This window comes from Ammospiza nelsoni, chromosome 1, assembly GCF_027579445.1.
Source record: "Ammospiza nelsoni isolate bAmmNel1 chromosome 1, bAmmNel1.pri, whole genome shotgun sequence".
In the NCBI taxonomy this organism is placed as follows: Eukaryota; Metazoa; Chordata; class Aves; order Passeriformes; family Passerellidae; genus Ammospiza; species Ammospiza nelsoni.
The window spans coordinates 111,054,592-111,080,914 of NC_080633.1; the positions used below are offsets into that span (position 1 = coordinate 111,054,592).

Here is a 26,323-nt window from a genome sequence, read left to right on the forward strand (position 1 = left end):
TTCTAGTTTTTCTTCTTCCAAGAGTAGATTTGGTCAGTTGCATGTGCAACCACAGTGAAGTAGTTTCCACTAACTACACTCAAGACCCTACCACCCTGCCCAGCGAGGTAAGTTTGGACTTGCTAGCCCAGTTCACCAAGTCCCTGTATCCAAACCATGCCATTACAGCACCTTAGTCTGGACCAGGTAGCGTGCTGTTCTGAAGGTGGAAAGCCAAACTAAACTTACTGTACTTCCTGCTGGAGCTTCTTTTGCTCTTTATACTGTGATCAGCAAATTACAGTTATGTGGAGAATCATGTGCTAAACTTGACCTCTTGACTTTGGAGTAAAAATTTTTCTTTTGTAGTTTTTCTTGAGGTTTTTTTTGAGGTTTTTTTTAATGTTGTAAGCTTCATTGTGTTTTCTGTTTTGCTGGGTGTGATGATGATGGTCTTGGTATTCCCTGCAAATAGCAGTAACTAAATAGAGGCCTCCTTTTTGCTGCCAAAACCCGGGAAAAGATGTGATTAGTGGAAATTTCATTATTGGTCCATGGGTTCCAGATGAAACTGAGCAAATCCTCCTCCTGAGGAACTTGCAGACTGAAGAGACCAAGTATCTTAGCCTTCACTCTGGGTCAGCTTCCAATGCAAAGGCAGAGCAATAAGCAGTACATCTTGGTACATGCCATTTGCTCATCCTGTGAGTTTAGGTAGCAAATCCTTTTGCTGCTCAGGCACAACAGATTGGTCAAAAGTGGTTCATTTAATCACTTACCAACTTTGAATGACAATTAACATCCCCACAGAATCCCAGATTGTTGACATACTGGCCCTCTGAGGATGCTCTCTCTTTTAGAGGTCCTGCCAGATAGTTTTCCGTTGCTGGAGTTACTGTCTTGGGAGGAGATGTACATGATGAGGATGTAAAATGGTAGAGAGGTGCCTTAGACTTGCAGCTAATCTTGGTTTGAAAGGATGACCTACAACTTTCTGAATGGTGATATGGTTCTAGCACAGACATCAAATGAGTGTCAGGAGACAGATAAACCATCTGGCAGTACATGCTGGAGCTTTCTTGATGTCAGTGCACTGATTGTGGTTAGGGGTGGCACTTAGTGTTGAAGGGGTCCAGAGGAGCTCCATTAACTTTTGTTCAAGCAAGCTCTGGTGTTTGTGACATTGGAACAGGAACATCTGGGCGATCTGATATTTTCATTCTTTGACTTAAGAGTTCAGCTCTGTATAATTTCTTGAGCTCAGAAAGACAAAATATGTGGACCCTGCCATGTGACTTTACTCAATATTGGAGGACCTTTTACTTGAGCTTTTTAACATATGGCATCCAGCTTTTGCATTGCAGCTTATGACTGACGTGGCCTCTTGTACCTCAGGTATTTAAGATTTGCTTTGTAGTGTAGCATCGAGTTTTGTTTCTGTCTGACAGCATTTGCCAGGATCAGCAGCCACAGTTCAGTCTGTTGCTCTGGAGTCATCAGACTCATTAGGCTATTTGGGCTGTAGTTCTGTGTATAAGGTATTCCAGGTCACACCCTAGATTATTGTTAATGATTTTTGATCACCAGAAAGTAATTTGTTTAGAAGGCACATATTACATGCTATGTTTTGAAACTTGTCCTCATATATGCATAGATTGGTCTAGACAAGCTTGTGATGAGAATCTCCTCACTGCTTGTAGTGGGTCAGCTCTAGAAATCATTATCCTGTGGGTGACAGTTGCATCCTATAGAACATGGCCTGACTTACAGATAACAACATTTCCTACACCTCTACAACCTCAGAAGTGTTCCTTGAGAGACAAGATCCTGAGCTACTAGGTTATTTGCTTTGGAGGCTAATTAAAGGCTATTTTCTTTCTTTTTTGTGATTTTGCTTAGATCCTATAGACAGACAGAATTAGGAATTTAATGAATCAGTCAGGGTTTATAATTGTTTTATCCTAGTTAACTTCCCATGTAACTTAACATCTAGGGAAGGAAAAGAGCCTTACCCGAAGTATATATCGAACATTTGAAGGTCAAAGTTTGATTCCATTAGCTAACTCTTAGCAGCCTGGAAAACCACCATAACTGTGTAGTGGTTCACATATTTGGTGAGATGCCTGTCTAGAGTCTACTAAATTACAGTCAAATTCATGTCCCACATGATTTGTTCCTACTTTGGTGACTTGAACCTTCTTTTTTATATAAGATGAGGCTTTACCACTATCATTGTGTTGCCAAAGTACTTAACTATTTTTCATTAAGTGATACCATCTGGTTTGATTATTTCTTTTTCTGTTCCATAAATTGAAACTGAATGTCTATTGATATCTAATTTTAGATAAATGGTAATTCTTTTTATGCCTCAAAATTCCCAGTTATCCATCACCTGCTGGCAGTGCTGTATCAGTGAAGCATGTGACATTCCATGTCACTATGCCTGCCTGCCAATATTACCTAGCAAGGGTAAGAGGAAAAAATAGACCCTTATTTTCCATAGCCTGCTGTGGTTCTTCTGGACCAAGATTCTGGCAGCTATCTCAAAATCATTACATTCTCTGATCATACTAGCTTCTTTTAATCTCATTTGGAATTTCTGTAATTTAGAAAAATTCCAGACTGGTAGGACCAATGAGAACCTCTTTGGAACTGGGTGTTTCAGTTGAGAAAAGCATCTTAATTAAAGCATTACTTTGATAGAAGGTGGAGTTGGAAAGGGCCTCAAGGTCACCTTGTCTGTTCACTTGAAAGGAAGTCATACAACCCAAGTTAGTTTTAGTTTTGTGAAATCAATAAAATTACTAACTTTTGTTAATGATAGGAACTATGACTTGTCTGGCTTTGCTAGAATCTGCCCTTTTAGTGAAAATTTACATTCTGCTTTTAAAAATGGAAGAACTAAGAAAATAAAATTATTAGGAAAAGTTGTCCAAAGAGCATGATTTAGAATTTAGATGCATTGTGTTTTTTCTGACAGTGACTAGACAGAAAACATCAATTTTCTAGTGCAGATTGAGAATTCTTTATCCAGTTAATGGTTCTCATTCACGTTTTTTGGTTTTTGAGGCAATTTGGGCTTAGTCTCTTGATTTTTTTTTTTGAGAGTTTGATGCAGCAATGCTGCAGCAGGTTTTTACATACAGCAGTAGTGCTTAATGCATTCTAATCTATTCCATAATTTATTTCATTCATAACGCAGATTTTTGAGACATTTTGCAACTACACGTCTTCTGTTTTAAAAATTAAAATGGAGAATAATATAGTGAGGCTCGTCATCTAGGTGTGGAAAAAACTCAGAATTCACTGTAGAAGAAATCTTCAAATAATGGACTATTAAAGAGATGTTAATGCCTTTAACATTGGTTAAACCAGTAACCAAACATTGCTGGTTTCAGGATGACCCATGGCTCCATAGGTATGTACCTTCCTGAAGGTGCTCTCAGGGGCAACAGCTAAAGTAATTTTGCTAGATATCCCAGGAGGAAGTATTTGGTGGGAGGGGAGAGTAAGGATTAAATGTTTTGATGTGGTCCCTTGAATTCCTGACTTGAAGTTCTAATAATAATATATATATATATATATATATATGTGTGTGTGTGTGTGTGTATGTATGTATGTATGTATGTATGTAGATTTTCAGGTATTGGGTCACAGGCCTGTGAAACTGACTGGGAGAATCACAGAAATGAGGCTTCATGCCTTGGACATTTGATCTGTCCATAATGAGCCTCAGCATCCTTTGTGTAGACAATTATCAATAGCAAGAAATGGATGCTGCTCCCAGTTTCATCTTGCAGTCAGATTTTTCATGCTAAAATCCTGTTCCTCCAGTCAATGTTCAGGGATCAACAGTGCCAACTTCCCGTGTTGCTTTTGGAATGAGAGCTACCCATCTGAGTGCAATGTCAGGGATAACCAACCCTATGACTGTCTTGGACTGATGCCCCTGGTCTTTAGAAAAAGTCTGTTACTGAAATCTGTGCTTTTTGGAGCATGGGATTGGCTCCCAAGGAGCAAACACTGAAAAAAAATGGAATTACTGCTTGGAGCCATCTTGAATGCTGCAGCTGTCTTATGAGGAAGGATCTTCCCTGTTCTTTGTAATAAAACCATTCCAATGACAGTGAGCCCCACTAAGTGGTTGTGGTGTTAAAACATGCTCTGGCTTGGATTTGTAGAAGCACTTCAGAAGTAGAGGGCTGTGGCTTCACAAGGTAGACTTGCAGATTTTTATCAGTCTGTGTGTGCAAGTTACTGCATGCCTTTGCTACATGTATCAGTGACGATTGTTGCATTCGCTGAGTACCTCCGCAGGAGCTTCTCAGAACCTGCGCTGCTGATCTGCCCGTGGCAGTAAGTGTTTGACACTCACTGCAGCCATTGTGGGTTGTTAATTTAGCCTCCTGCCCCAGCAGCATTGGCACTTGAGGAGGAGGCTTCAGAGCTCTCCCGTGGCTGTCTGGGCCTGAGTTTTCCAGTGAGAGGGAGTGTGGGAGAAGTGTGAACAAACAGTTGCATGACTGACTGAAGGATGCAGGATATGATGCAAGAAAGTAATAATGATGTGAGCGAGCAGAGTGAAAGGCCTTGAGAATAAAGTCAGTGTCTGAGCAGAAATTGTAGCTATTGTGTTTCATGGACTCCAGAAACACAGTTTTTGAGGTGGCCTGTGAACTACACACTGAAAAAATCAATAAAAGATGATTTTAAAAGATAGAAGATTTTAAAGGTAAAATATTTTAAAAGATAAAAGAGCTATAAAAATTTTGGAGTAATGGAGTCAAAACAGTTTATCAAAAATATTATGTATATCCATACATAATATTTGAGAGTTAGATAAGAAAAGCATTGTCTTACTGACTTTTAATCTGTTTAATAAAAGGAACAAACCGAAAAACAATCTAAGATACCTTAGTAAAAATGAATAAAGTAATAATAAAAATATTTTTTTTCTTCAGGGACCTACCTGTTTTGTTGGGTTTTCTGGGTTTTTTTTTGTTTGTTTGTTTGTTTGTTTGTTCAGAGTTTTTTGGAGATTAGTATTTAAGTAAATAATTGTTATTTTGCATAACAGAACATTTCTGTCTCCTGCAATTCATAGGGTTAGCTATGTGCTTGGAAATAGACTGTTTGACACATTATCAAACTTTTCTAATCATACAAGAACAGGTTGCTTGGAGAAGCTGTGAATGCCCAATCCCTGGAAGTGTTCAGTGCCAGGTTGGATGGGGCTTTGACCAATGTCATCTAGTGAAAGGTGTCCATGCCCAAGGCAGGGGCGTTGAAACCAGATGATCTCTAAAATCCCTGCCAACCCAAACCATTGTATAGTTCTACAATTCTCATAATCTGTAACACTTCCATTAAATAAAAATCTAACATGAAAAATAATATCTCTGTCATTGTTAGTCAATTTTAGCTGTCCTTGATGAGGACAGACTCAGTTTCATACTGTAATTTTCTTGTGCTAGTTCATTTTATTAGTGTCTGAGCTGTAGGAAAATGTTTCAAGCTATTTAAAGTAATGTTAAATAGAGTGAAATAATGCTTCTGTCTTCATTTTGAGCCAGATCTACAGAAGTGGCAGCTTGGATAAGTGAGGCTGGTATATATGCATGGTGGTTGGGGAAAAGAAAGGTTATGAAAGAGCTGCAAAGAGAATAAAAGGCTTAAGAAAATTTAAAAAACAGTGCACCTGTTTGCTGTTATCTGCATTGTTGGAGCTGTTATGGCAAGAAGCTTCATGTGTGAGTTCAAGTGTTGTTAAATGTTGAATTTAATTTTATAGAAAGATATGTGTGTGGAGGAAGAGGGAGGGGATCTGAGAATTCTGAGAATTAATGTTCTGAAAAAAAAAGAGGTTTTAACTGCTCTGTCCATACATAATAATAAAGAAGCTTATTACTTTTAGCACTTGCATACATTTTCTGTGATTAGTAGGAGAGAATGAAACTAGGTTTATGTCTGTTAGCATGTCATGTAGTGAAAAGAGTGTGTGCCTGGGTTATACTGATGTAATCCTGGGGAGGTAAATTACAGTACTGCATTGGGCAGCAATGGAGAAAATGGAGGTGTTCTTATACCAATGAGAAGTAGAATAGCAAAGATAGTGGAGGAAGTAAAAAAATAAATCTGTCTGACAATGAAAAAATGAGGAAAAAGCCCCAGTTTCTCAATTCAGTGATAAAATCACATATAGTTTGTTTATTTATTAAATTTTCTACCATTTCACTTAATTGCATCATCAGCTAAAGTCCCCAAATGTTCATCTTTAAAGTTTGAATTTTTCTCAGACTTTAGGAGTAAAAGGATTTCAGTAAAATACCAAGATTAAAAAAAACATAGTCTGTCTTTTCTCCTTTATAAAATGCAGGGCCTTTGTCTTGGAAATAAAATACTATCTTTACATGATGTTACATTCAGTTTATTTTTAGAACAAGTTGTACTATGGTCTGTCTTGGCTAAAGGAGTGTTGTTGAAATTATAAATAATGCCCTTGAAATAAATGAAAAAGAAAACCAATTTGTCATCTGAAATATTTTCTCGTTCATTTGGTCGTAAGATCTCCTCTTAGAATTTTCAGAATCGGTTTGAGATTATCTTGCCCATATTAGTACTAGAGCAACAACTATAAAAAAAGACCTAGAGTCCCCTGTTGGAGAGATTCTCCTGCATTCTCCCACTGGAGACTCTAGGTCTGAGGCCATCTTGGGCACAGTGACTACAATATGATGGAGTTCTCAGCGAGGTAAGGAAGGGGTTCACCAAAACTATCTTGGACTTCTGGAGGGCAGACTTCAGCCTGTGCAGGACAGTGGTTCAAAGATCATCTAGGCATCGTCAAAGATCGTCTTGGGAACCAGCCCTTGAAAACAGAGGGGTCCAGGAAGGCTGGACATACTTTTAAGAAAGCCTGCTCCTGTGCCTATAAGATTTCTATCCCTAGGTGCTGAAGGATGAACCATCAGGGAAGACTGGCCTGGCTGAACAGTGAGCTTTGACTGGACTTGGAGAGAAAAAAAAGAGTTTATAAACTTGGGAAATAGGGGCAGACAACTCAAGAAGAGTACAAGGATGTCATCAGGTCTTGTAGAGGGAAAACTGGATTGGTGAAAGCTCATCTAGAGCTCCATGATGTCAATATTGTCAAAGATAATACAAAGTGTTTTTATAAATACATTAACAACAAAAAGAGGGCCAAGGAAAATCTCCATCCTTTATTGGGTGCAAAGGGGAACATTGTAACCAAAGATGAGGAAAAGGCTGAGGTACTCAATGCCTTCTTTGCCTCAGTCTTCAACAGAGAGACCCAACACCCTCAAGGCACGCAGCCTGAGCTGGTAGGGAGGGATAGGGAGCAGAATAGTGCCCTGCTGTGATCCAGGAGGGAGCAGAACAGTGCCCTGCTGTGATCCAGGAGGGACAGACAGTGCCCTGTTGTGATCCAGGAGGGACAGACAGTGCCCTGCTGTGATCCAGGAGGGAGCAGAACAGTGCCCTGTTGTGATCCAGGAGGGACAGACAGTGCCCTGCTGTGATCCAGGAGGGAGCAGAAGTGCCCTGCTGTGATCCAGGAGGGACAGACAGTGCCCTGCTATGCCAGCTGACACTCACCAGTCCATGGGGCCAGATGGGATCCATACCAGGGTACTGAGGGAGCTGGTGGAAGAGCCAGGTCACTCTCCAGCATTTGTCACCAGTCCTGGTCAACCAGAGAATTGGAGACTGGCCAGTGTGATGCCCACCTGCAAGAAGGGTTGGAAGGAGGATCTGGGGAGCTACAGGCCTGTTAGCCTGACCTCAGTGTCTGGGAAGGCACCATCTTGTGGCCTATGCTGGACAACCAGGGGATCAGGCCCAGATAGAACAGATTTAGGAAAGTCATGTCCTGCTTGACCCAGCTGATCACCTTTTTATGACCAGATGACCAGTCTACGGGGTGTGGGAAAGGCTGTGGATGTTGTCTACCTGGATTTCAGTAAGACGTTTGATACTGGCTCCCACAGCATTCTTGTGTAGAAACTGTCTGCTCATGGCTTTGATGGGCACACTCTTCACTGGGTTAAAAACTGGCTGGGTGGCTGAGCCCAGAGAGCAGTGCTGAATGGTGTTAAATCCAAATGGTGGCTGGTCACCAGTGGTGTTCCCCCCAGGGCTCAGTTTTGGGGTCAATATCGGAGCCAGCCATTTTAGTATCTTCTTAAATTATTTGGATGAGGGAATTGAGTGCTCCCTCAGTGAGTTTGCAGATGACAGCAAGTTGGGTGGGAGTTGATCTGCTGGAGGGCAGGGAGGCTCAGCATGGGGATCTGGACAGGCTGGATCAATGGGCTGAGGCCAATGGTGTGAGGTTCAATAGGGCCAAATGCCAGGTCCTGTGCCTGGGTCACAACAACCCCAGGCAGTGCCACAGGCTGGGGGAAGAGCGGCTGGAAAGTGACCCAATGGAAAAAGAAGGGGTGGTGGTTGACAGTGGCTAAACATGAGCCATTGTGTGCCCAGGTGACCAAAAACGCCAGTGGCACCCTGGCCTGTATCAGAAATCATGTGGCCAGCAGGATCAGGGCAGTGATTGTCCCCCTGTACTTAGCACTGATGAGGCCTCACCTTGAATCCTGTGTTCAGTTCTTGGCCACTGAATCCAGGAAGAACATGGAGGTGATGGAGTGAGATTAGAGAAGGGCAGTGGAGCTGGGGAAGGGTCTGGAGCACAAGTGTGATGAGGAGTTGGGGTTGTTTATCCTGGAGAAAAGGAGGCTCAGGGGGCCATTATCATTCTCTACAGCCACCTGTTTCCCAGGAAACCAGCAGCAGGACAAGAGGAAATGGCCTCGTGCTGCACCAGGGGAGGTTCAGGTTGGATAATGGGAAGAAATTTTTCACTGAAACATATTTAAGCATTGGAATGGACTGCCCAGGAAAATCACTATCCCTGAAGTGTTCAGAAATTTCCTGGACATGGCACTCAGTGCTGTAGTCTACTTGACAAGGTGGTGTTTGGTCAAAAGTTGTACTTGAGGAGCTTGGAGGTCTTTTCCAACCTTAGTGATTCTGTGATTCTGATTGTTTCAAAGGTAGAGTGTCAAGTCAGTAATTACACCAGAAACCCAAACTGAGGCACTGTAATTTTTTCCTACAGATAAAATGGATTATTCTTCCATAGACGTAAAATGTATTACTGTCAATTTCTAAAACTTTAAATACAAAATTATGTGCCCAAACCCCATAGACGTTGAATTTATTTGCCAGTAGCATTTCCTAGAACTGACAATTTTTAATCTTGCGTTTGCTGAGGCGATGTGACTTTGAGAATACTCAGATCTTCTTGTGTATCTGTGTTGTTTCTCATAGAAAAAGCAAAGAACCCATGACAGAATATACTGTGTAACAGCCATGTTTTACCCTCTGTTTCTTTGCTTTTCTTGGGTTACAATTACCACCCTGTAAGGTAACAGTCCCTCTGTTCAGTGTGTAGTGAGGGGTGTTGGGATCAAAAATGTCCAATGATATTAGGGACCTCTAAAAATAGAAATTTGTCTTGAACTGGAAGCCCAACTTTATGAGACATCTCTGCATTTATATTCCCTAGAAACATCCTCTATGATTCCCCTCTGTTGGCCAGTGACTTTGCTGTGATTCTGGTGTTTGATGATGGTAGTTGCTTGATGTGTGTGGGTGATGGCCTTTTCACACTGTAACCTGGTCAGTCCAGTCCTGCTTGACTTGGAGGGGTCAGCCAGTCTTGCAGCTTGAAATAATTCCTTTAGGCAGAGTCAGGAGTTTGGAACCTTCGCAACAATTGCAGATTATACTGAACAGTTAGAGGTTGTAATACCCCCATGGGGGAAGACGTGTTCTGTATTTTGTTTCGAGATCTGATTGCAAACTTTTGGTTTAACAATCAGCATTTTGTCTCTTCATGAACTCCTTGAATTCACTGTTCACTTTTCTCCTTTATAGACTGGAGGTCCTATTGAATTTGTTCACCTGTGCCAAGTGATTGCTCCTATTGGTTTTAATCTCTAAGGAGAATCAGCATCCAGCTGGTAGACAGTTGTACTGATGAGGACCCATTGATTTTTCTCTCCTGTACACTTACCATCAATAAGAAATGTCCTTAGCTTTCACAATACTTTTTTCCCTGCCTTAATGTTGCCCTGTTACCTGACTGTCAAGACTGGTCTCAGTTGCTGTTCACGTTGAATGTGGATGTGATTAACAGCCTGATAAAAATGTTTAAGTCAATATTTGAGAAGCCTAGATAAAGATAACACTTTATCATGAGAGCTTTTTAATAATGTGTTCTGTTTGATGTACACCAATGGTAAGGAATTGCTGTTTTGAACAAAAAACCCTTTTGTATCAAGGGATTTTTTGATTAAGCAGTGTTCAGAAAAGGAGATTTAAGAAAATGCAGAATGTTCATGTTCCGGTTTGGGGGAAAAATAATTCTTCCCTTTTTAACAGAACTTTTGCTTATCGTGTTGGTGGTTTTTTGGTTTGGTTGGTTTCTTTTTTTTCACTACAGTATTATTTGAAGTATTTTCTTCCATAAGAAGAAGCAAGCAGCATGTAAACAAAACATTCTGTATGCATTTCTCTAAAGTGATAAGCTTTAAAAAAATTATTGCCTTCAGTTTAGGATGGCCAGATTCTTTTACAAGGTCCCTGGGAAGAGGTGAGCACATATGCAGAGCCATTATATACTCTCACTAACCTGCCTGTGTTGTGACAAATGTTTCTTGGTAATAGTGTTAAATAGTGAATTTTTTAAACCTTTAAACAGATGCTACCAAAAATCAATATAAACCAGCAATATGGACCTCAATTTTACAATAAATGATGTGTTTAAGAGGACAAGTGTGGGTGGACTTAGGTGATGAGATGGGGGAAGGGACCATGTGGAAACACTGCTGAGAAGGACTGAACAAATAAGTGACACAAAGTGGATATGAGTTACTGAGCTGCAAAATATTCTCCTATTTTTGAAAATCCTAGATGACTAATTGTCAACCATGCCATATGTAAGTAATGTAGGCTTCCAAACTTGTGGCAATTAAAACTGCTAAGCATCCTACTCCAGGCCTGTGTTATATTCTGTGTACAAGTCAGTACTGAAGACTAATCTCTTATGACATTAATCGTCTCATGAGGAGAGACGGAATAAATCACAGTAGCCCTTCCTCTCTTCACTCATGAAGATAAATGCCATAACACGATGGCTGATCTTCGTTATGACACTAACCATTATATATTTAACAGAGATAGCAAAATCTCACTGACAGCTAACAAAAGAATTCTCTCTTTATACATTCTTTGAGAAGGCTGTATTTCTTTAGTTCAAAAACATGACTTATTGTATCTATTCTCAGAGCAATTTAAGCAGTAGATCTGGATTGTGCCAGTGAACTGTAGTCTGTACATAATGATGTCATGATTTAGACTAATGAAACCTGATGTGAAGTAATTGTGCAGGCTTTGTAAGGGAAAAAAGGTGCATAACATGCAAGGACTCTTAACTCTGCTCTTTTCTATTGTCTGTTTGGACAAGAAGCAATACTCTCTTGTTTAAAATGAACAACACTTCTCCCTCACCTCCAAAATCAAGCCATTGGTTTTGGATCAAAATTTTTCATTTTGTAGAAATTTTGGTTTTGCATTTTCCCTCAGTACTTAAACAGGTATACTCAGGGAACTTAAAGAACTGTAAGTAGATTTCTATTGTGTCTGTGATTGCAAGGGACTTCTATTTTTTTCAGCTTTATCACTTACTGCACATCTCTCAGAAATTTAATTCTGTGTTTTCCATGCATTGTAGTCTTTCTTTCTGGGATACAAATACTAAAAAATTATGTTCTGCATGTTCATTTGCTTATTATTTTGAAGGGTGTATCATCCTGTGAGTGAGGAACAGTCCAGACAAATGAGTTGTGAAATTTATAGACTTCCCTTCTGAGGTTAGGAGGACCAGTGTGACTTATCCTGGTTGTTCACCAAAACAGCAAAATATGCTGTAAATTTCCTGAGCTAGTTTCTTGCCATCTATCCCACACAATTAAAATGAAATAATAATTTTTATGGTTTTGTGTTTGCTGTCATTAGACATTCTATAAACATAAATATATTCATGGTGCATCAATGGAATCAATGTCAGTTGCAGCATTAAACTTCTCCTTTTAATGAGCAATTTTACAAGGTTGAAATACTTAAAATTGTCTAAACTAATATGTAAGAATATTTATGTAGAATTCATAGTTTAAAATATTCTGTGTTCTATTTTCTCTTCTGTTTTCTCCTGTTTTCTTTTTCGCCTTCTAGAGAACTTAGATCTGTGTCTTTAGGACACTGTCTAACAAGATAAGCTCTGATAGTAAACCAATGGCAAGAAAATCAGCACAACTGTCACTTCCTGTTAAATTTGGTACATTTATGGAGTAGCCAGTAGGAATTTTATTTCTCACATTAAAAGTAACCCTTACAGATTATGCTTGCCTGAGGAAAATAAAGCGATAAAAGCTTTTGAAACAAAGATATATTCGTTCTCTCTGTTGATTTTTCTGTAAAGTTTTGCTCTTTGTAATTATTTTTTATCCTGCTATGCTGAAACATAACTTATACAGCAAACCTTTCAGTGCCTCAGAAAAATAAAAATCTGTATCATCTTGCAATAGAGAAAACAGCATATATGGAAACAAATATGTTTAAGGTTTGGTGTTTCTTAGTTTTAAAGGGTTTTTTTGTTCCTTTAGTAGTGATGAATGTATTCACACTGATAGGAGTTCTTTCTTATCTGTAGTGTAAAGGAAGCTGACAGGGCCTCCATTCAGCTATCCATTTTTTTGTGCCAAGTAGATGCCAAAGGAGGATTTTTATCCCTGCCACAATTAGAGGTATTTCAGGAAAATGGCCTATGTGATCACTGAATGAGTACAGATTTCAGTAACACTTTCAGATGGCAGAGCTTTTTTTTGTTCCTTGTCTCTTCTCTGAAATAATAATTTGTAGTTTTAAAAGTTTTCACTCAAGTTTTCCAGCTTGGTCAGTGCTGGTGAAACTTCTGCTGTAAAGTAAGTAGGCAAGAAAATGTGGTCCACAAGCCGGAGAAGGTGTACATCACAATTTGTCCTGTCAGCACGTGAGAGCTGCAGTTGCTGCCAGCAAGGTGCCAGTGCTGAGTATCTATGCAGCTCTTGTGTGCCTGTGTGCAGGTTTGGGGGAACCCATGGCATGAGCTGCATCTCTATGAATACACTCGTGTTTGAGGGGGTAGAGGGCGTAGGAATGTCCTGTAGGCTTGTACTGTGGTAAGGATTAGGGAAGAAAGGTATTTGGGTAGGTGTGGGCAGGTGAGAGATACACAAGTTAGGGTTATTGCAAAATCTCAGAAGATGAGAGCATCAATTTGAGAGTAGGGAAAGGCTGGGCACAGTGAGAGGCAATGGAGTATTGGAAGAGGAAGCAAGGAGAGGAATGGCTTGCATGGCTAAGCAGAACTGGCATTGAACATGGCACTGTCAGAACTGAGCAGTCATTCTGGGAATCTGGATGCTCCATTGCTTGAACTGAAAGCATTGTTAGTAATCCTGCTGCTACTAGTGGAACCCATTCTGGGATTGCAAGTTTGACGCCATGCTCACTGGGGTATCTTTGATCCTGATCTTAGAAATCTGATAGGATTCTGTGTGCTCCCTAGGTTCATCCTGCTTGTCACAGAGGTGTTTATGGATCTGTCCTGACAGAGCCTGTAAGTGAAAGTTCCTGGTTGCTTGGACAGGCTGATTGTGTTAGTAAAGAGAGAAATATAAAGGTTTCCATTTTTCTTTTAGTATGTTAGACCAGCTCAATAAGTTATTATAATAAGTCAATTGTTCAGAGCTAAACACTTTACCCTACATTTTCTGTAGTGATGTATGAGATCAGCTAGCAATAGCAGGATGGCACTGCTGTTAGAGCTTGTGCCTTTTAAAGGAATAGCCCAACTGTATGTTAATTTTAACTGAATTGTAATACAAGTTCTTTTGAATTCAAAATGTCAAGAGTACAGTTTATCTGGAATTTCTAAAGCTGCCTTTATATCCATTTGAAATATGACATTGTAAATAAATTTTGGAAAGAACAATAAAAGTTTCAGACGTCTTGGAACAAGCCTCAAATGTTCTGGTTAAAGCAATGGCACGAACAAAGACATTATTCAACTTCTTTCTTGCTCTTTTCTTTCATTCAGTATTTTAGCAGATGATGATAATATCTTATGAATCTGGCAGGTTAGCAAAGCTAGATGGTTTCGGACCTACTTGCAAAGTCTGTAGTAGAAATTCTCTTGCAGGAAACACCTGCCCAGTTGTTCCCTATAGTTCACACTAAAGGAGCAGCAAAATGCTTTTCACCAAAATAGAGCTGGGGAAAATTACTCTATGAGTGTGCTTTAAACTTTTTGAGTTCTGTTGGTCAGTGGCATTACCGCTGAACCTAAAAAAAGTGTGGACTAGCAAGTATGGACAAAACTGATGTTAAAAGTTATTATGTTTTGGTATTTTTTATGTTATGGTATTTTTTGGTATTTTGTGTTTTCGTATTTTATTTTTTGTTATGTTATGTTTTGGTATTTTTTCATGTAATGGTATTTTTTTATGTATTCCTTTGTTATTGATGGGACATCTTTATTCCTTTTCTTGCTTGATGTTTCTTTTCTTGTTTATCTGTAGTGTCAAGTGGATTATAAAGACAAATACATAGCGTGGAGCATACTGAGAGTGATGTCTTATGAAATGCACCTTCTTCTGCTTAGATCTTATAATTTCCTTATTCTAATTTCAACTGCTCAAAGACAAAAGTCCTACCAGGAGAATTATTATTCCTGTTTCAAGTTCTTTTAATATTTTAGTACCTGGAAACCACTCTTTACCTTTTTTTTGATCACTATCAGCAAGAGTTCTGTGAATACCTGTTTGAGAACTTGTGTTATAATAGGTCATAGTGCACCTACCCTTATAAACATCCCTCTTTTTCATGCATGTGTTCCATCCTTGCTGTTTTCACCTCTTACCCATCTCTGTACACTTCCTTTCTTTGCCCTCTCTGTATCCTCCCCTACTCTCCAAACCATTTACCCATCTTTCTTCACACAAAGGGCTTTGAACTTTTACCAAGCTGCTGATAATTCCCCAATGACTGAAGCTGTTAATCAAAAATGAACACAAAAGATTTTAGTGGGGCATTTCCCACAATAGAAGTCAGTCCTCCTGTTAACCTCACATAAGCAGCTGTAGAAGACAATGCTGGATTTTTTCCAGGATGCTGTTATTTCTTGTACTCTGCTTGATACTCCATCTTTCAATTCATTAATTTAGTAATGTGTGGCTAGAAAATAATTTATATTTTCTGCTTAGGAGAAAGAAAGTTTTTGGGGCGTTTTGTTTGGTGGTTTTGTTTACTTGTTTGTTTGGTTGTTTTTTTTGTTCTTTTATTCACCCTGCTGTCTTTGGGCAGTAAAGATTGTCCATTGTGTAGTTCAGCCTCACTTATCTTTTAGCTGATGAGTAAGAGCACTGGGAATAACTGTACTGTTCCTTTTCCTCCTCCTTCCTAGTTTTTAAAAATAATGTTCTAAGGAGAATTGCTTCAGTTTCTGACTAGTGGCTCAGCCTATTACGATAAAATGATCCTGCTTTTTGTCAGCTACCTGACCTTCAGATGCCTGCCAGCAGAATCCAGAAGTGGAAGAAGCTCTGGCTGGTTTCAGACTGTTTAGTCACACCATCAGCTGTGTCAAGCCCACTAGGCTGATCTGCCCGCTGCTTTTGGACTACAATGCAGTATCAAAACACACTTGGTTCTTGTTTAGAAGAATTATTTTCTGTCAGTGTGATAACTGATAGCTGCAGGCAAAGCTTCCCACTTTCTGCAGGAATGTTTATGGGTGGCAAAAGGGCCAAGTCTCTGGTTTGACTTTCTTCACTTTGTCCCTCTGCTGTGTTCTCTTCAGTATCTAAAATGCAAATGGTTGAGCAAATCTGATTCAGCTAGTCACAAGCATCTGTACATAAAAATTAAACTAATAATGCCATCAGTTACAGGGAAGTCTTCTGATTTTGTAGGCAAGCTGAACATTCAGGATTTCTCTTATGCAAAGCTGCAAGTCTTGACTCTGCAATTGAGTCTTCCTGCTTACAGTTCACTGGAATGTGTTTTTCCTTGGTGTGGCAACTGATTTTTTTCAGGTAGTTGACAACACACAGACGATGATAGATGCCGTGGTGAGAAAAGGAATTTGTATTTCTTCTTGTTCCAAATAAGTGACATGACTTTTCCAATGAAACTGGGAATGCATGTGTTTGTGGCACCTGTGTGATTATTTAATATCTTGGAAGTTTTGAGTTGATACCTGTAGGTGACACAAATACTACAATTTGTCAGGCTGCTACCCTTTGTTGGGGTATTTGATTTCCAATATGCTTGGTATGATCTGACCCTACTTCTCCTTGAGCTGTTAACCAGGGTTTGAATGAACACTGAAAATGTGTTTTGTGCAGTGACTACTTCTGTTCTCTTTTTTTCTGACTGTCCTGATGGGTATCACATTATTTGTCCCAGTTATTTACCGTCTGTCCCCTTTTAAGGCTATGGTTGAATGGCAGGAATAAATAGAGCATATCTGATCCCCTGTGATAGTTGTTGCCGTCAGTGTAAACCATTCTTCTGCCATTGTCCCTCTTTACAAAATGCATTGAAACAGTCATGTTCTTCACGACAGTACTTTGGCATGCTTTAATTTCAGCATTATTAGTCACTGCCCATATATGATACGAGTGTTGGTGGATGCAGTGGGAGGAAGAAGAAAGATATTTAAAACAAATTACGGCTTCCTCCGCTGGTGTGCATTGCTATGTCTGACCAAGAAGCCTATGAGTTAACTATTCCTTCTGTGTTTTAGTATGTTGTTTGCCTTAAGGCACAGTTAGTTATTCAGTTTGAATTTCTAATATTATTTTTAAAAGTCTTAGAAATGCAAAAGGAATTGAAGGCTTTTGGCAGTGTAAGAGGTGAGATACAGAGGCAAGAGACACTAGCGTAATTAACAGTTCAATGTATTCATTAGCTCACAGAATCTTAAATAATATTCTCATGCTGTTTTCCATAACTGAGAGAAGAAAATTTTATTATAATGTAAAGGTTTTTACAAGCAATTATTTTTATTTTCTTATTGCAATAAATGATTAGGCTAAAACTGGGGGGAGGGGAGGAACAAGGATGAGGATGTGCAGCATGGTGGGAGGGTCAGGAAAAACCCATCCTTACTAAGGTTCTCTGTTACTTAATCTTTGTTATGATAAAGAAAACTAATTATGTATACAATAGCAGGATTTTCAGCTTAAGCAGTGTTTAAATTGGAGAATTTATGCTTTTCTGTTAGGGTATGGACAGTTCTTTAAACAGGGTTTAAAGGGTTAGATGAACAGAACTAAATTTGTGGAGTATATGAACTGCGGCCCACACTGCATGTCCAGTGTAAAGCAAATCCACACAATGGGCAATTATTTACTCCAGCACTTTCAGCCTGCCTAACAGTCTGCATTTCAATTTGTCATTATACCCTGAATGTGTTCACTTCATACTGTGGTATTTGAAATCTGCCCTGTGGGTTTCATTAAACTTTCTGTAGTGGTGTTACGCATCCTACTTGTTGGTTTCATTGTTGCTTGGTGAAGATGATCTTCCGTATCCGTATGTCTGGCCATTGTTTCCACAACCAGTTCAGTGCAGCTTCCTCAGCACAAACTGCTCTCCCTTCTCCCACTGTCCAGGACAGGGTGAATTCTGATGTTTGCTTAGCTTTATTGTTTCTTTCCCATTATCGTCAAACTCTCATGGTAATACTTGGCACTTTTACTGACGTTATAGAGCAGGATGTGATGTCATAGAGAAGGGGACAGGGCTACCCAAATTTTCTCAATTGCAGGGAGGAGCTGCCCAGGTGTGCTGAGGGGCCTGTACTCAGGAAGAGAAACAGGGAATCCTCCACAGTGAGTAACCCCACTTTCAAGTGCACACAGTTTCCTTCATAGCCGTGTCCAGTACAGTGTAGTATCCTCTCCTGTCCTTTCCAGTTTGCCCTTTGGAATGTTCCCAGTTTGGTTCTCTTTTCTCTTTATTTTGGTGGATTCTCATTTTACCTTGTACTTTGTCTTCTTTCTAAAGGTTAAAGTTTCCATTTTTGTCTCTTCACACCATTAATCTTTTCTCATCCTAGTCTTAATCTTTATACGCATTGTCATTTTTCCAATGTGTCATTGTTGTTCTGTCACTAATACATCATATCATTTCTCTTCCCTTGTGTGCAATGGCCCTTTTCCCAGCTCTGTGCAGTTTCTTCGGTCCTTGCGCATTGCTGTACATTTACTCTTTCCAACCTTCTCTTCTTCTCTTCTTTCTCCTTTCAAATCACCTTCTGTTTTTCCTTTCCTAATGGGTCCCTTTTGAATCTTGCCTACTGATGTACACGAGATAAGCTCAGTTCAGCTCCCTGACCTTTCTAGTGCAACTTTCATCTATACTTTTCCTTTGTGGAACTGAAAGATAAAGGATAAAAAGCTCATCTGTAACAAAGAATTGGAGGATTTGGTAAACTGGCTGTGGAAGAGAACCGGCAGGAAATCGAACTAAAATGGCAGAAAAGGGCTGAGCTGGTCAAGCTGTAATGAGTAGGCAGTCTTTGGCTTTAGGTGAGCTGCTGAATTACAGCCCTGGCCAGCACCCTTCACAGTTTGACTTGTGTGATATGATGTGGTGGTGTCTCTAGTTCCTAGTGTGCAGTTATCCACACAGTAGTAGCTGCTTTCACAATTGCCATTATTTGGTAGTAACTACTACAGAGAAGCTCAGGATGATTTGAATTAGACCAAACTGATTTCATAGTTACAGAGGGTAGAAATGCAAGTTCTGACTGAGATATATTGGCAAAATGCTCTGGGAAACTTGATTGTTGTGGCCTGTGCCACACCTTTTACTGCTGATTGAAGGGTTTTGTTTTCCAGGGCTATCAGTCTGGCATTTTACAGGAGCAAAAGAGTGGCTGTTTGTTCAACAGCATAAAACTGATGGGGACAAAAAGGAAGTGGAAAATCAGAAAAATTCTTACAAGATGGTTCTATCTGTAAAGAGGACTGAGTTACTTTGGGCTCAATTGGAAAAGGCAAAGGAGTGGAAAACTGAGCTGAACTGGAAAAATATACTGCACTCTGTCATGTAGCATCTTGTGTGCTGTGACTGTTCTGACTACTTCATTTTTCATTGTTTTTAGAATTAAAAGGCATTTTAAAATTGAAACCCCACTGTGTCAGTTCTTACAGTAGCTTCTGGTCTACAAATGGAAGGTTTTAGCCAATTTTTTTTCTGAGGTCATGGCAAAGCTAAGCGTAGAATAGTCAAATGACCTCAAAGAATTCTAAAGTAATAAAAATCAAAGAAAGTGCTAGTGGGTATTTTTTTTCCCCTTTTGACTCTTGTGTTTTATGTATTTCCCCTCATGCCTGAAAGAAAATCTGTTGCTGTGTCATAAAATCAGTTGTGTATTCCAACTCATTTATTTGTAACTTGATAAGAGTTTTCCCAGGCAGAGGTAACAGATGATGCACAAAAGCAGCAAGTAAATCTTTTTCTTGATGAAGTTTCCTGGGTTGTATCTGTCCTTCCAACAGACAGAGGACTCCAGTCTCAACACTGTCATTCCCTGCCTTTTACAAATGACTGCATTAAAACTGCATGATCACATAACCTTTCTGATTCACAGGACAGCTGTGTCTTGTCACTTACATTTGTTATTTCTTTCTAGGCGTTGGAAAAGTATCCCAACTCACCAATGACTGCAAAACAAATACTGGAAGTCATTCAGAAAGAAGGGTTAAAAGAAACAAGGTCAGTGTTTATATGTTCTGAATTTCTGCTATCTCTGTGAAAATGATATAAGAATGGTGTATAATCTTTACACAACTTCAAGTGCTGGCTTAATTCATTTCCGGTGTCAAAGTGGGAAATACATTTGATGGGTATTGATTGTTAGTTCAGGGCTTTTGAAAGGGTTAGTGTCTGTCTTAACTTGGTATGTTACCAAAGGAGTCTGGGCCAGCTCCAGTCCAATGGCCTGTCTTTAGAAAGTTAGTGCCATTTCCTCAGACAGCCCAGTGCTCCATCTCCTTTTTGCTTAAGGACTGAAGTTCATCAGCTGGGTTACCTCTGCCACTGTGTGCATGGAGAAAGGGCAAGAGGAAACTTGGTGCACTTTACACTTGGGTTTATGGTGTGTCACTTAAATCATTGTTAGGACCTGCTGGTGTTAGGACCTTGCCTGTGGTAGCAGAGATTGTGCTGATAAAGGTCTGGGAATGGAAGGAGAGGAGGGTTTGGATGCTGGGAACCAGTCTGTGTCTGCAGAGAGTGGATATAGTAATAGTGATACAGCAACTCAACTTGCTTGATAACAGCATACTTTGGATGTAGATTCAAGTGATAATAATTACCCTTTTAGAGGATAGATCTGTTTTCCAGAGAGTGTGGAAATCAATGAGTTGTCTTCCATTGCTGCCTGGTTCAGATGTACATGCAGCTTTTTATTCTCAAAGGTGTCTGTCTACTTGCTAGGTCCTCTAGTGACCTTCAAGTGAAAACTTGGGCAGAAAGTGAAAATAAGGAAAAACTGGTTGGCTGGTGGGGGTGTCCTACAAGATGCAATTGCCTCTTCTTCAAATATTATAGTAAACGTTTCCAGTTCAATAAATTAATACTTGTTGCTGTCTCAAATCACAAAGAGATATGTGCTTCTATTTTAATTATACTCTTCCAGTGTGGAACCTAAGGTTCAGAACAACAGAACTTAAAAGTCCATGTAAAGGTGAACCAGAAGTAACCATGGGATATATTTTTACTGAATTCACTGTTGTTCCTAGGAAACAGAACAGAACACAATCTGTGTGACTGTTTGCACAGCATAACCATGCACTTCATTGTTGGCAGCCTTATAACAAGCTCGTAATAGCTATATTTTGATAAAATTGCAAAAAGATGGTATGGAAAGTGAAATTGAATTTGCCACCTTTTACAGATTTAAAGTGCTTTAGTTCCTGTTGAGAAATTGCTTTGAGTATATTTGGCAATGATTCCAGGGAAGAAAGGAGATGAAAACTTTAGAAAATGAATGTCCAAACGTGTTATACTGCAATGATTTGCATACAACAACAACAAAAATGCAAGAAAACACAGTTTTGAAAATCTGTTCTATTAAGATACTGTTGTCACAGCAGTGAATGAATTGCTTTCTTCTTATGTCTTGTGATATGAAGCAATTGCATGGGAGAGGCTCTAACACCTGCTGATATAATTTCTTTGTAATTAAAAAAATTCTTGTTTTCATGCTCACTGCATGAATAAAATTTTGAGTGGACAACCTATGGAAAGGAATGAAAGCAATGTTTTCTATTTTAAACATAGAAAAAGTCTAAGCCCTTTTTAATTGCTGCAGAATGAGTAGTAAGAGAAAGATTCCTTTAAAGAGGTTCCAAACTAGATAATCTTTCATTTCTTTAGTTACTGAGAAACTGAAAATTGCAGAGAAATAGGAAAGAAATTCAGATTTGTTCTGATTTTTATTCATAGTACATGCAGGTATATGTTACAGCACAATAGATTGCAGGATACTGTATGTGATCGTGAGTTCTGGAAAACTCAAAAGGATAAAATTCAATGTTCTTTATACTTGAAACATTTTAATCCTAAAGTCTTTAACCTAAGTATTCTAAATTCTGCAATTGTAAAATGAGAAAATGTTGATTCTGTATTGATTGCTAAGTATTTTAATTTTCATTTAACTTCTGATTTCATGTAAAAATTGCACTTCTGCTGCATTTCAATATTGATTAGGGACAAACTTTCAGAGTTACCTCAGTAGCTAACTCATTATAGGAGCCAATAAGGAGTTTGACTTCATACGCAGATTTGTTGATTGGGCCTCAGCATGTCACTAATGTTTGGTTTTCACAGTACTTGAATTTAGAGTCTCCTGTCCACTTCGTCCCGCTCTGCAATTTCTTTCAGTACCTTCCTGCCAGTTGGTGCCTTTGCTGCTACTAAAGATGGTCTTTGCTGGTCTCTCTGCTGCAGCCAGCTAAGATGAGCAAGGGATGTAAATTTATGGTGTGCAGTCACCTGGCCATAAGCAGCAGAATGGCACTAGCATATTTTATTCTGTATTGATTTGTGTATTCTTCCAAGTCTGAACTTGAGCCAGGAATATGTTACTACTCTAATACACTTTACTTATTCCTTTATACTGATTATCATTGTCAGTAGAACCTTGGCAATTACTACATTAAGTTCTTAAGAAACTCTCCTCTCTACTCTTCCATTTATAGATGAATGAGGTTAATTGTCTTAGTCATTTTTCATATATATTGTAGCATTAATTAATCTAAAGCTTTTTGCTGTGATAGTAAATCTGAAAGACTAATGTATGATTTTCAGCCATCTCATTGTCATTATGTGTAATCTTTAAAAAGACACTGTCAGACTATTCAGCCTCTTTTCCTTTTTTGCCAGGAAGGCATCAAGTTGCACATTTATTTTTGTATTACTCATATAATTAAATAAAAAAGGATTAAATTACAAATTACAAAGCAGATATATGTTAGAAAATAAACCAAAAAGCTCTACTGATATACCCTGTGAGAGGTTATGCACCTACCTCGTTCTTTACATCTTGGGGAAGAAACAACTCATTTTTGTTTCTTAAATATCTTTCCTGTTATGCTTGTTGGTTGTAAAATGGTCAGTAGGCAAGCTGATCTTCTACTACCTAGAAGGAGTAAAAACTTTTAAGACAAACCTTTCAGGGATGTAGAAAATATATGGCTTTCTTCTGTGGGAGGGAGAAGTGTTTACTTAACTTTCATGCCTGTGCTGATGGTGAACAATGTCAGGCCAACAGACTTGGACACTGAAATCTCTTTACTAGGAAAACAGCAGCACACTTAAGAGCACAATGCTGTGTATTTTCTGTGCTGAAAGCATTTCCCTATCCTGCTGTAAATTTCTAGGCTCACCACCTGCTGTCTGTATACCCTAGCATGAGCTTTTGCTGATTTTGCTAGTGTGACACAGACTACTAGTCAGAGAATGATCCACTCTCTCGCCTCAGTGCTCCTTTTCCCCTTGCTGCTGCCTTGCTAGTTGTTTTCCATCTTGCATTTATTTTGTTACTTGTTAAGCTCTAAAATTTCCCCTACTGAATTGTGTTTAGGTTTTCTGCAGACTGTTTCTCAAATGCAGTAAAATTGCTTTAACAATGTACTCCTGTCATCCAGCATGCACGCAGCTTTTCCAAGCTTTAGTGGCATCTGCTTATTAGAACTTGTTTTCTTTGGAAGCATTATATTTCTTTTTTTGCTTATGGAAGTCCATGGGAAACCAAAACTTACTAAGTTGAGCTACATGGTACTACTGCTGCTTCTCTAGCTATAGAATCTGCTGCTGTGTCACAAAGAATATTTTGATAGATTTGAAGTAACTTGTTCTTGAGGCCTATGTATTAGTCAGCTTATTATTGCTTATTATGGCTAAAAACTTCCAAATTATTTTTATTCCAAATTTTGTGGGAATTGAAATTGAGTTTCTGCATCCCTACTTCTTTGGACCTGTCTTTTAAAGCTAATCACTGAGTGTTTTCCATTCTTTTGGAATCACTGATACCCTCTACAAATTCTCAAAAATTTTTATTGATAATTCTAAAGGCTGATCCATTCAGCTTTAATTATCTATGGTGAATTTCAGCACATTTGACTGATGTGAGAATACTTAATTTATTTAATTGTCATCTAATCAAATTTCCCATGTTTGTTTCTCGTGTTGGTTTTAGCAGCTGTCTAATCATATACACATTTCTGATTAGGCATTAGAACTCCTGTGCTTAGAGGGTAAGTGCTCAGTGCCAGCCCCTTCTTGAAAGACCAAGTCAGTTCCCTTTCTGCTCATATGCTTACAGAAATTTCTTTGTGCGTGTTGTGTGGGTGAGTTTGAAGTTTAATTTCCTGAAGCCCTTTTTCTTCTTTTTGTGCTCTCCCTTGTTTTCCTAAAAATGAAGAATCATCCTTTCATGAATGCTCAGTGTTTTAGCTGCTTTTTCCCCATGGGTTCAAGTCAAGCTAGTACAGTCCCAGAAACTTGCCCGATGATTTTCTGACCCTTTCTTTTCTCTTGGTTTTGTCCTTTTTTGTCATTACCTGGAAATTGCCTGCAGAACTAGCAAGAGTAAGCTATCTGTTTGTTGCATTTTCTTTGGAGCACTGCATCTTTGTGAGGAGTAGGACCACTTGAAGCCCACTTAAAATTATCAGGGAGTTAAAAATAAGACAGAAGCTGGTATGACTTAGTTATTTGGATTAAGGAAGAGAGGATTGAATATAGGCATAGTAAATCTTCAGCTACACAAAAGAAAGGAAGAGTGAAGGGGTTATCCTGAATGTCTGCTATGGGCAGAACAAGAAATAAGGTCTTTGAATTGGAATAAGAGAAGATGCCAATTAGAAAGTACAAAGTGTTTTTTTGTTGTTGTTGGTTTTTTTTAACAGGAATTATTAATTCCTCTCCTGAACCATGGAAGAGATGTGAAAGATTGGTAGGTCTCACCACAACCCAGTGTAGCAATGTGTCTGTCAGGAGTTAGGTAGATTTGGTTGATCCTGCCTTGAACTAGGGAAATTAACTAGTATATCCCTTGATCCGTGTTTTTCTATTAATTTTTCTAGAACAGTTTTCAGTACTTGGGCCATACACATTGTTTTAGTCCTAGGGGAGAATATCCAGCCAAGCTCTGATAAATGTTTGATGCTAATAACCCTAGATTATGTCTTGGCTTTCTGTAGTTCCCTTTCTCCTGTGCAGGGTGAGGCTGGGAAATTGACTTGTCTGGATAAGATTAAAGCCAAAGATTCTCAGTACAAGTTAAAAGCCAATAAACTTTCAAAATGGGACAAACTGCTTAATTTCTTGGAGTACAACTTTAGCCCACAGCTATGCTAGCTATTTGCTTTCCTCCTCCATTATACTCAGGACTGTGAATGCTGGAATGGGATAATTCCATAGTGTTTTTGCTATTCAGCTGGAGTAATTGATTTCTGTATGGTCAACTAACTTGACCATGACATTATTCTGTTCAGGTAATTCATAGAAGAGTTTTTTTAAAGTTGCTTTGTCTCACTCTATTTTCCATAGGAAATAGGAATCTCAAACTTCATTCTTGATGGTTTTTTGTTGATCCTTATTTCACCTATGGGAATCAGAGCATCAGTCGTATCTCCTCTTCTTTCTCTCTTTTTTCCTCTGCATATTTTGCCTTTTGCTTTGCAAGACTAAGCTATCTATTGATTTATTGTTGTGACAGTAGTCTTTCAGAAGACTAAGAGGAGATCCTTGCCACTGGCACTGGCAATAGTGCTGTTTCTTGTGCACTCCACAGTGTTGATAATATTTATCATGAGTGATATCATAACACATTAAGTCTTCTGAGCCTAGGAAAGCAGCACAAAGTATGACCCTAATAAATCTCAAAGACACTCTTACTAGATTTACAGTCTTTGTGCAAAAATATGAAACTAGTGGGTTATCTAGAATTAAATTCACTTTGAACTGCAGAATGGAGTCATCAATGGAATAAAACACACTATCCATGCAGGGTTTGTCTTTAGCTTTGAAGTTAGAGGGGACTCCTGAAAATATTACTGTCACTTGTGAATCCTTTGATCTTTTTGACAGTGTCTCTTTAAGCCTTTGCATTCTTCATCCTTAGAGCTATTGACTTAAAAAGAAATCCCTTCTGAATGCTGCTGTTTCTGTAAATAGGCTAAATGAGCTGGCAACTGTCTTCTATTGTTTATCGTTTTCAGGTTCCTTGTTTTATTGTGTGCATATAGGCAGAGAATTTTTTGCTTTCTTTCTCTGTAAAGTCATTCCAAAATGTCAATGTAATTCATAATTATTGTCACAGTTTTTATTTTTCACTTAAAAAAGAAGAAAACCAAATGCCCTGCAATTACCAAACACCCTTAAAAATTTAATAGAAAGAACCACAGTTTTTGTCTTAAGGCTGTGTTTGCCATCAGAAGAGCACGGACAGTTAGGAGGCTTCTTTGGTTGCATGTGTCTGATAGAATTTATTTGGGAGCCTCTTCAGCTGAGGGAGTGTATTGTTTTGTCTGAAGGTAGTTATTCCCTGCAATGGACTGAAAGGAAGTCCTGATGGAAAGAGAAGGGAAAAGCTATTCAAATTCTTTTGCCTGGCATTATTAGGTTGATTTTC

General features: G+C 38.9%; 1 protein-coding gene across 1 annotated transcript in view; it reads left to right on the top strand.

The window, feature by feature from the left end:
• Positions 1-19,819: 19,819 nt before the first annotated feature.
• ASXL3 (ASXL transcriptional regulator 3) overlaps positions 19,820-26,323 on the top strand; it is a 96,294-nt gene continuing 89,790 nt past the window's right edge. Inside the window, exon 1 of the mRNA XM_059482413.1 lies at positions 19,820-19,896. Coding sequence (XP_059338396.1) covers positions 19,841-19,896 — 56 coding nt within the window. The 5' untranslated portion in view covers positions 19,820-19,840. The remainder of the gene's footprint in view (positions 19,897-26,323) is intronic.